The following is a 10285-nucleotide window of genomic DNA, read 5'->3' on the forward strand; positions in this document are numbered from 1 at the left end:
TTCTTCTTCTGGCAGGTACTTAGGGGGATTCGGGACTGTGTGATGGAGAGCAGCCCATTCTTTTTCATCGATTAGGATTTATGGACTTCTAGTAGTTATTCAGTTTTATTGCTTAGAGATTCTATTTACTCGCATTATTCGGATTTAATTATTTTGGAGGGTTTAAAATCATTTTAGGATTTATTGGACCTGTTTATTATTGTTTCGAATATATTAGCGCTCTGTTTGCAGGTTTTGGATTTGCAGGTAACTCCTTGTCTTAATTTAAGATGGGGGTGTTACAGGTGGTAACTTGGATTTTTCTGAAGTCGTGTGAACACTTTCAGATTGAAGTTATTTGTGGTTCACCAAATAATTCAATCGGATAAAATCAGAAATTCTGCAAGAAGAGAGAATGTGTTTTGTTGTGTATTTCAAATGAACCATCTACTTGCAATGATCAATGCAACATCTATATATAGATGTCAACAGATGTGTCTTTTGATAATAGACACATCTTAATCCAAATAGACTTGTCTAATGACAATAGCCACATCATATCCCAATAGATGTGTCTAATGTCAATGGACAAATCTAATACCAATAGACACTTCTTTTCCTATAGATGTGTCTAATGCCAATGAACATACCTCATAAGCACTAATAATCATAATAAACTCCAATAAAGCATACACTCCGTACTCTCCTGACTTGTTCGATGTAATATTATGATTACATTGATCAACTAGTTAATTCAATTACACTAAAATATCCAACATGCAGTTTGTAGTTTTCGTATGATGTTATAATGATGACGCAAGTTGCATAAGTAGGGTCTATTATTCTTACTAATCTCTTTATATAATAGTTGCTGAATGCTGATCCCTACAGTACCCACCTATGCAAACAACTTCACCCTGGATTGCTGCTTAATTTCAAAAATGCCACTACCCACGTGACATTTCACAAGCTTATGTGTGCGCTGGAGAAAATGACACATGTCATGGCCAATGCATAGACTACAACTTCCTTTGAAAGTTTGGTGACAACAGCTTGCTTGGGAAGTTGTTTTTTGAAATTAGAACCTTGCTTTTAGAATCATGTATCTCGCTGCTTTCTTCTTTCACCGCTCCCATTCTTCGACGCACTCTACGGTTGTGAAATTGCGGAGATCATGTCGGAGGTATCGTAGGAATCCTACTTTGCAATGCTCTATTTTGGCGGCATTTAAATAAGTTTGCTGTTTTTTTTAATATAGCCACCTATTAATTTCTTCACAGAATGCTGATAAAGACGACTCTTCTTGGCGTTTATTTACGTCTGAGGATATGATTAATGGTATGCCACTCTCCTTATAAATTTAGATTTTAGGCATCACCAGACTTCATTAACATATGATCTTTTCATTAATTTTGTTTAGGTTACAAGGCTCTTAAAAGAATGAAAATTGCTAGAAATGTGAAGAAAGCTTCTGGATTCATGGATAGGGAGGCAGGAGTATTATCTGTCAACAGCGCATATGCAGCAAACAGTTCAACAGTATCTTCTACGACCTCCTGTAATATTCATTTGCAGTTTAAAACCATAATTTATGTCATGTTTTATATAGTGTTGTTAAGTATGTTGTATGTGTTGATGTTTCTATTCGTATATCGTGTACTAATCATTTGCCCTGTAAATTTCATGTTCTGTTGTTAGGTGTGTTTTATGTGTTGTTTAGTTGTTTTATGTTTATAATTTGTGGTGCTCTGTTAAGATACCAGCAGCCAGCCTTAATAGGCCTTACACCAAAATTGGTGAATTTTCCTTGATATATAAGACTGTTGTTTTTGCAGCTGAGAATATCAAAAGCACCTCTTGCAAAAACAAGCTTCGACAGAAAACACCTCTAAGGACTCCATTTACTGATATTACTAATAAAATACCTAGAACCAATGATGACAGAGATAAGGCCAAAGCAAAATATAAAATGAGAGGGAATGCCCGACTGAAATACCTTGGTCGGAATCTCCTTGATGATGAGCTGAGTAAAAATCAGACTGCCTCGGCTATTGTTGATGATGAGAATTGTGGTATGACTTCTTTACTATATTTCAGTATATAGTAAATCATCAGCTTTAAAGACAATAATAGTAGTAATTGATTATTGGTTATCATTGAACATACACAGAGATGCCAAGGTTTGAAGATTGTGATCATTCTCTATTTGAAATGGGCAGTTCAAATGGTAAGGATAGTTTTGTTTCTTGATTTCTTATTGATACACTGACTAATTTGTTTAATACTTGATTGAACAAAATGCAGCTGAGAGAATGGAAAGCACCTCCTGCAAAAACAAAATGCCACAGAAAACATCTCTGAGGACTCCCTTTACTGATATTACTAATAAAAAACCTAGAACCAATGATGACATCGGTGAGGGCAAAGCAAAATATAAAAGTAGAGGGAATGCCCGACTGAAAGACCTTGGTCGGAATCTCTTTGATGATGAGCTCACTAAAGATCAGACTACTTCTGCTATTGTGTACGATGAGAATTGTGGTATGAATTTCTACTACTATTGTTGCAATCCATATTTTCAGCTTTAAAGACAATAAGACCAGCAATTGAATATTGATTATGGTTTGAATAAACCCAGAAGAAACAAGGTTTGAAGATTCTGATGATTCTCTATTTGAAACGGACAGCTCAGCTGGTAAGGATAGTTGTGTTTCTTCATTTTAGATTATGACCATCATTAATTGTTTAATACTTGATTCAAAGGAGGAACACTAATGCAAACTGTGTTTTGTAGAGGACAATGATCCCTATCAAATATACGATGATGACAGTGGTGTAGAATCAGACCCAGGTTTGTAAATTTACAATGCTCTGATGACATTGTGAATTTAAATGCTATTTTAACTGACATATGTTTTATACTATCATTGCAGACAATTCCAACACTAGTCCTCCTCAATTTAAAAAAAAAGTACTCGTGCTACTGAATACTCAATACCAGAAGACTATGCCACGCTTGGTGGCCCTTCTAGGATTTGCAGTCACTGCAATGCTCAGATGTGGCATGAAGAGAGGGTAAACAAGTGTGTGACAAAAGGCACACCACTGTTTTCTATTTGTTGCAGGAGAGGTGATGTGAAACTACCACCTCCGGAGCCAACTCCAAGCTTTTTGCTTGATCTGTATAGGGATGAAGTTAGAGGTTCAAAATTTCAAAGAAGCATAAGGCTTTACAATGCGATGTTTGCATTTACCTCTTCAGGTGGGAATGTCGATCATTCGATAAAAAGAGGCAAAGGCCCTTATATTTACCGCTTAAATGGTCAAAACCACCATGTTTTTGGCTCTTTAATTCCCGATGATGGCGACACTCCCAAATTCTATCAGCTTTATATATATGATACTGCCAATGAAGTAAATAACCGTTTACGTTGGGTGAATGTTTCTGATGAACAACCTGTAGAAGTTGAAGTTGTCCAAGGCTTGATGGATATGCTTGATGATACTAATGAGCTTGTGCAAAAATTCCGCCAGGCCCGTGATCGTTGGGAAAACAAGGATATCTATGATTTGAAAGTTGAGCTTAAGATTTGCCGTGCACAAAATGGTAGGGAGAATCATATATCTGCTTCTGATGAAATTGCAGGCATAATGGTTGGTTCAAGCTCGAATACTACCGCTGACCGGGATGTGATAGTTCAGGCCAAATCTGGAAAGCTGCAGCGTGTTTCCTACATTCATCCAAAAATCATGGCACTTCAATATCCACTTCTGTTTCCAAATGGCGAGGACGGGTACCATGATAAGATTCCATTTCACAGTGCTGATTTGATGAATCTTAAAGATCGTGATTTTATATCTCTGAAAGATTATTATGCCTACCAATTTCAAATTAGACAAAATCAATGTGAGTTTTGTTGTATAGTCTAATTTATGTGTAACTGTTCTATATTCTGCGTTTGCTACTTTTCTGATGTCGTTCTTAATTTTATGCAGCTATGACCCCTAGATTGGGTGGGAGGCTTTTTCAACAGTACGTCGTTGATGCCTTCTCTTCTATTGAACAGACGCGTTTATGGTGGTTTCGCAAGAATCAGACTATCCTGCGGAACGAGTTATATAGTCATATATGTGACTCGGTACGTAATGGAGATTTGTCCTCTGCTAATGTTGGTAAAGGTGTCAATTATCAGCTGGATTTGTTGGCTCCAAACGCTACATGCAACAAAATTTTCAGGACGCATTAGCTGTTTGTCGGCACGTTGGTCATCCTGACATTTTCTTAACAATGACAAGAAATCCGTTGTGGGATGAAATTCAGAAAATGATGCTTTTTCTCCCTGGTTGTAAGACAGAGAATTCACCAGATATCATATCTCGAGTGTTTCGTTTGAAACTTGACCAGTTGACGAATGATATCAAGAAGAAAGCTTTTTTTGGCGTTTGCGTTGGAGGTATATATTTACAACCCTTCGTGCATAGTAGTATAAATAATTATGCGCTATCATTCTGAATTTTTTGTGTTTGCAGTGATGTACGTTGTAGAGTTTCAGAAGCGGGGTCTTCCGCATGTGCACATGCTGATTTGGCTTGATAGTAAGTCAAAAGATTATTTGAAAAAAAATGTAGACAAATTTGTCTCAGCAGAGATTCCAGATCCTGTGAAAGATCCTATTGGCTATGCTGCAGTCAAGGCTTTCATGATACATGGTCCATGTGGATTGCAAAATACTAAATCTCCATGCATGAAAGATCTGAAGTGTATCAGGCATTTTCCCAAGAAGTGAGTTTTCATCGATTAATAATGTATTTGTTATTAGGCAACAACTTATTTCTAATCCACAACTATATCATTTAGGTACTGCGCGCGCACCATGTTTGATGAAAGTGGATTTCCGATTTACAGAAGAAGACGGCAAAATATAACGGTTCATGTATGGAATGCTGATTTGGATAATCAATGGGTGGTCCCTTATAACCGTGATTTATTGGTAAAGTACCAGTGCCACATGAATATCGAGATTTGTTGCCATGCGCGGAGTTTGAAATACCTAATCAAATATTGCCTCAAGGGACACGATACTGCTACTGTGCATGTTACTGGGAGGAAGAAGAGGACAGCGAAACAAAATCCGGATGAGCCTATAGATGAGATTGATGCCTATTTTGATGGTCGCTACATATGTGGTGCAGAGTCTGCATATAGGATTTTTGGTTTTCCTATTCACCATCGCACCATTTCTGTGGAACGCCTACCATTTCATCTTCCAGGACAGAAGAACTGCACATTTCGTTCCAATCAGCCTCTAAATAAAGTTGCAGAGCGCGAGAAGGATAGGCCAAGCAAATTGGAAGCTTTTTTTCATTTATGTACTGTTGATGTCTCTGCGCAGCAGTACACTTACCAAGAAATACATGAACATTTTGTTTGGGATGATGGCAATAGGAAATGGAATCCAAGGAAAAGAGGATTTCAGATTGGAAGGCTTTCGTATACACATCATAGCAGCGGTGAAGTATGGTTTATGAGGTTGTTGCTTACTAAAGTGCGAGGACCTACATCTTTTGAGAGTCTTAGGACTTTGAATGGAATTTGTTATCCTACTTTTCGTGATGCCTGCAAGGAGTATGGTTTACTTGATGATGACAAAGAGTGGCATGAAGTTATGGATCAATGTGCTTCTGGTGGGTTGCCTCCACAGATTCGTCAGCTCTTTGTGCACATCATAGTCAACTGCAAAGTCACAGATTTATATAATTTGTGGATTTGTCATTGGCAGCAGATGGTCGATGATATTCTTTTAAAAAGGAGGCGTTTAAATAATGATGATAGCCTCATGCTTGATGACAAACAACTGCAATACTATGCTCTTGCAGGTTAGTAAAAGATTTACTACATTGTTTAAATCAGGACTTTTCTGTTTTGTAGATATTGTGTATAATTGTTCAAGTATGATATTAATTTTGTGTGTTTGTTATCGCAGAAATTGATGATTTCCTAAGGTCTATTGGTAAATCCCTCAAGAATTTTCCTCAACTCCCCCAGCCACCAGCGACGTATTTAAATCATGGAACTAATAACTTGATTTTAGAAGAAACGAACTACAATATAGCTGAGATGGAGACTGAGAACAGAACATTGTTATCCACCATGAATGATCAACAGCTAAAGGTTTACAAATGCATATTAGACTCTGTTGCTAAGAACGAAGGTGGACTTTTTTTTGTTCATGGAAGCGGTGGATGCGGGAAGACTTTTTTATGGAGAACTCTAATTTCCAAGTTGAGATCCCAAGGTGATATTGTTCTGCCAGTTGCGTCATCTGGAATTGCTGCTACGCTCATGCCTGGAGGTCGGACTGCTCATTATAGATTTAAAATTCCTATTGTCCTTGATGAGTTCTCCGTTTGTGGTATAGGTAACAAATCAGACATCGCCGAGCTCATTAGGCAGACAAAGCTTATTATCTGGGACGAGGCGCCAATGCAACACAGATTTGTATTTGAATGTTTAGATCGTTCTCTTAGGGATATAATGAGGTCTTGTGATGAATCGCGTGCTTCTCTACCTTTCGGAGGAATCACAGTAGTTCTTGGAGGAGATTTCAGACAAATCTTACCGGTCATACCTCATGGAGATTGAGCTGTTATTTTGGAGGCTTGCATCACTAGATCACGACTATGGAATATATGTAAAATATTCCTTTTGGAAAAAAACATGAGGCTCAACAAAGGCACATCTCCAGCTGAAATTGAAGAGCTGAATAAGTTTGCCAAATGGGTGCTGGACGTAGGAGATGGAAAAGTCACCCAAACACAACCTGATGACAACTCAGTTGAGAATGAAATAGAAGTTCCACTACAATTCTGTGATTTGGTAAATGACAACTCTGTGGAGAACATGATTAACAGCATTTACCCAGATTTTGCAGAAAATTCAAAGGATCCCAAGTATCTCAGCGAGAGGGCTATTTTGACTCCTACCAACCAAACAGTGGGTCACCTAAACTCTCTTATTGTGGAAATGATACCAGGTGATGCTGTGACCTATTACAGCATAGATAGCGCAGAAGATTTTGGAGGTACGGATGATGATTTACACTCTGCATTTCCAATTGAATATTTAAATTCACTTAGTGTACCTGGCTTGCCTACTCATGATTTGAAGTTGAAAGTCGGTGTAGTTGTCATGCTCATGAGAAATTTGAATCAAACACTTGGACTTTGCAATGGTACCCGAATGATCGTGACCAAGTGTTTGAAATATTGCGTGGAGTGTGAGGTAATTTCTGGATCTTTTCTTGGCACAAAGCATTTTATTCCTCGAATGGAATTGTCTCCAAGTGATTCTGTGCTACCTTTCAAGCTGGTGAGGAAACAAATGCCCCTTCAAATTTGCTACACCATGACAATAAACAAATCTCAGGGACAATCTTTGCAAACAGTTGGGTTATTCCTTCCCAAACCTGTCTTTACACATGGCCAATTCTACGTTGCTATAAGTCGCGTCACCTCTCCTGCAGGTTTGAAAGTTTTTATTGATGACGATCGTCGATTCCCAACTAATATTACACAAAATGTTGTGTACAAAGAAGTGTTTTACGCGCTGCCTAGGTAGATTGTTATTGTTTAGTATTGATTGTTCTGCCAGTAGGATTATTTTGGTGTTTAAGGTGACAATGTATTAAATCATGCTGTGGATTGCTCTTATGATATTGTAATTTGGTTATGCAAGAATTAGTTACCTTATGTTTCCTCCTTATTCCTCTCTGCCATTGTTCCATACTTAAATTTACTAAATACATAGGTCAGTGCCTGGTACAATTGTTTATTTAATCATTTTGTCATAACACATTATGAACCAAGAATATTTACCTGTATAATAAAATTAAGATAAAATTGAGAGCAAAATACATTTATATTATCATAGGATTTTGTTTGTTTACAGAAAATTTCAATGTCAGCAAAGAGATCATAGGCTGAACTAAAGAACCCTTACCAAAACATGAGTTCAAACAGACCAGAATGGAACTAAATCATAAATAGGTTACTAAAAATAAACCGAAGTCAACTGAAAGTGCATAGCTTCCCACTACACTGATTTATTTACTTCAAAAGTTGTGTCTCCAGTCAGAGTGAATTCCAGTTTGTCTCCTTCCTCAAGTCCCCTGTTACAAGTGAATTCATTCCAGCCCACTCCAAGTCTGCAGTCCTTCTTTCTTCTCAGCACTTTTAGGTTATGACAGTTGCCATCCATGATTAGTTTCACCGTGGTTGCTCTATTCCATTTCTTATACACTTCATGCATATACCTCGGGAGGAACTATATTGAATAAATAGTTTAGTCATTTGCAAGCGTACATTACACCGTAATAATTTACACTGTAAAGTACACATACCACCCCATGGTTGTTTTGATCGACATGAGACTTTAATAACTTCCTTCGATTTCAGTAGGCTGAACATTATGTTCAGAACTTGCCACAATGTTTGTATAGTCTACTTCTACCGCATATTCATTAAAAATTTCCACTGTGAACTCAGTACCTCCAATATACTCTAAACAAAACATGTACCATGGATTGACATGATATGCTTTCAATAAGCTTTCTATTCCTTGAACAGTCTCAGAATCACTATCAAATCTTCCAAGCCAGGTATTTGCCAAAGGTACATGCAAACCAATTTTATGCAATCCAAGAGAACTAAAAAATGCAGCAAAGTCGGACGGAATTTTCTGGCAAAACAAGTATAAAGTCTCAAAACGAGTGCTATGAATGTGCATGCCAATTAAATCAGTGTAGTGGTAACATGAACACAACTATTTATTATGAAAATGTGCAATATGATGTGTAATTACATAAAACATCAAAACAACTTATAAAGAGATGTGGTACTCATACCAAAAGCCCATTCTTATTAGAGTCCTCAACAATGCGACATATAAAGGACTTGCCCCCCAGTGACTTTGTCATTTCCATTGATGCTGTTCAACAACACAATTTATAGTTCACTTACTTAAATCAAATTAGAGATGCTGTTCACAATTACAGAAACGAAAATCAAATTCATACCTTTTCTACCATTTGCAGACATGCTGTTCATTTAAGAAGAAAAGTAATTAGTAACCAAAATCATTCCTAATATTTTAAACATCAAAGTTTGAATGTGAATACCTTATCGAACAAAAGTGCACGAGGGTTTGAATAGCAGAGAGAGCTCCTTGCAGCCGTTTGGGTAGAAAGAGGGTTACTTTTAAAAATCAAAAACAGTTGCAGCCCTGCACTTGAATGATATCTATTGCACTTGAATGACACTCTTTACTGCCTCATTAAAATACGCAATAACCAAAAAATTTCCCAAAAACGGACTCATTAAAATAAAACAGATCAAGTGCTTCGGTTCTTATTTATTAGTTGTCCGACAAATACATATTTTAGATGCGAGAAATCTCTATAAAAGTTGTTTTTAAATTTAATTTCAAACATCATTGTTATTTTTATAAATTTATATGATTCCTTCCTTATAATGTCAAAAGTATAATAACAAAAAATTTACAAAGGGTACCGGTTGTTTCCTACATATTAAAACATAAATTTCTGAAGTATAATAACAAAAAAAGTTATTTGGCTATTTTTTTATCTTAAATGTAGAAAAAAATTTGGAGGCATATATGTACTTCGCCTAATAGGCTGTTTCTGCTGTGGTTTATTCACAAAGAAAAACAACTTGAAAAGATCATTTCCATATTTAAATTAAATGACTCTGTATTATATGAAAATCATTAATAACATAATGTTAAGGCAAGTTTACCTTGATTGTAGTTGCAAATTGATTTTCATATATTATAACAGGAGCGAACAATCATTAAATCGATATATCTACATACATAAAACTATATTCAGATAACTATAACACGGATGTGGACTTATCATTATCAAAATCTATATGAGACTAATTTTAAACGAATTTCATTCTCAGGTCAATGTTCTCGGAAATATGCGTATTTTAACTATCCAACCTTAAAATAGAAGTTTCAAATTCCATCCTCATTTTAAATTTGAATGACAAAAAACATATATTATACTAATTTTTTCAAGAATAGGTCTTTCACAATGTAATGAATTGCACCGCCTTTTATTTAAAACATGCTTTCACGCTTAAAAAGTTTCTAAATATACTCCGTCCGTATAATTTTTAGTGCTTTTCACTTTATAAAACACGTCAAAATACAAGTTGTGTTTCTAACATTTATATGAAAAAACAATTCAAACCAAAGCTTTTATTTTGTATAACCATTGAATAT

General features: G+C 36.2%; 3 protein-coding genes and 1 long non-coding RNA gene across 4 annotated transcripts; all 4 read left to right on the plus strand.

Annotated features, from left to right (window-relative positions):
* Positions 1–873: 873 nt before the first annotated feature.
* LOC135152818 (uncharacterized) lies at positions 874–2229 on the plus strand. Its single transcript, XM_064093928.1, has 5 exons — positions 874–1162; positions 1260–1317; positions 1400–1537; positions 1815–2051; positions 2150–2229. The coding sequence occupies exons 1-5, from the start codon at positions 1154–1156 to the stop codon at positions 2227–2229; spliced, it is 522 nt and encodes a 173-aa protein (XP_063949998.1). The 5' UTR covers positions 874–1153.
* A 63-nt stretch (positions 2230–2292) lies between these two features.
* Positions 2293–2830, plus strand: LOC135152696 (uncharacterized). The gene is made up of 3 exons (XR_010292100.1): positions 2293–2520; positions 2618–2674; positions 2774–2830. It is a non-coding gene; the product is annotated as an uncharacterized LOC135152696 (long non-coding RNA).
* A 156-nt stretch (positions 2831–2986) lies between these two features.
* Positions 2987–6622, plus strand: LOC108221472 (uncharacterized). The gene is made up of 7 exons (XM_064093929.1): positions 2987–3054; positions 3105–3886; positions 3976–4118; positions 4217–4433; positions 4510–4747; positions 4838–5856; positions 5964–6622. Exons 1-7 carry the CDS (start codon positions 2987–2989, stop codon positions 6620–6622), a joined length of 3126 nt encoding a protein of 1041 aa, XP_063949999.1.
* A 75-nt stretch (positions 6623–6697) lies between these two features.
* On the plus strand, positions 6698–7597 carry LOC108221471 (uncharacterized). Its single transcript, XM_017395347.1, has one exon. It carries the CDS (start codon positions 6698–6700, stop codon positions 7595–7597), a length of 900 nt encoding a protein of 299 aa, XP_017250836.1.
* Positions 7598–10285: the final 2688 nt, after the last annotated feature.

Source organism: Daucus carota, chromosome 5 (genome assembly GCF_001625215.2).
Source record: "Daucus carota subsp. sativus chromosome 5, DH1 v3.0, whole genome shotgun sequence".
Lineage (NCBI taxonomy): Eukaryota > Viridiplantae > Streptophyta > Magnoliopsida > Apiales > Apiaceae > Daucus > Daucus carota.

Bases quoted from the DNA above. Each gene is read 5' to 3' on its own strand.
- LOC135152818 (XM_064093928.1), top strand. The intron at 1,318-1,399 runs GTATGCCACTCT...AATTTTGTTTAG, and splicing joins GTCTGAGGATATGATTAATG to GTTACAAGGCTCTTAAAAGA. The intron at 2,052-2,149 runs GTATGACTTCTT...GAACATACACAG, and splicing joins TGTTGATGATGAGAATTGTG to AGATGCCAAGGTTTGAAGAT.
- LOC108221471 (XM_017395347.1), top strand. From the start codon at position 6,698: ATGAGGCTCAACAAAGGCACATCTCCAGCTGAAATTGAAGAGCTGAAT.
- LOC108221472 (XM_064093929.1), top strand. From the start codon at position 2,987: ATGCCACGCTTGGTGGCCCTTCTAGGATTTGCAGTCACTGCAATGCTC. The intron at 3,055-3,104 runs GTAAACAAGTGT...TATTTGTTGCAG, and splicing joins AGATGTGGCATGAAGAGAGG to GAGAGGTGATGTGAAACTAC. The intron at 4,748-4,837 runs GCATTTTCCCAA...TATATCATTTAG, and splicing joins AAAGATCTGAAGTGTATCAG to GTACTGCGCGCGCACCATGT.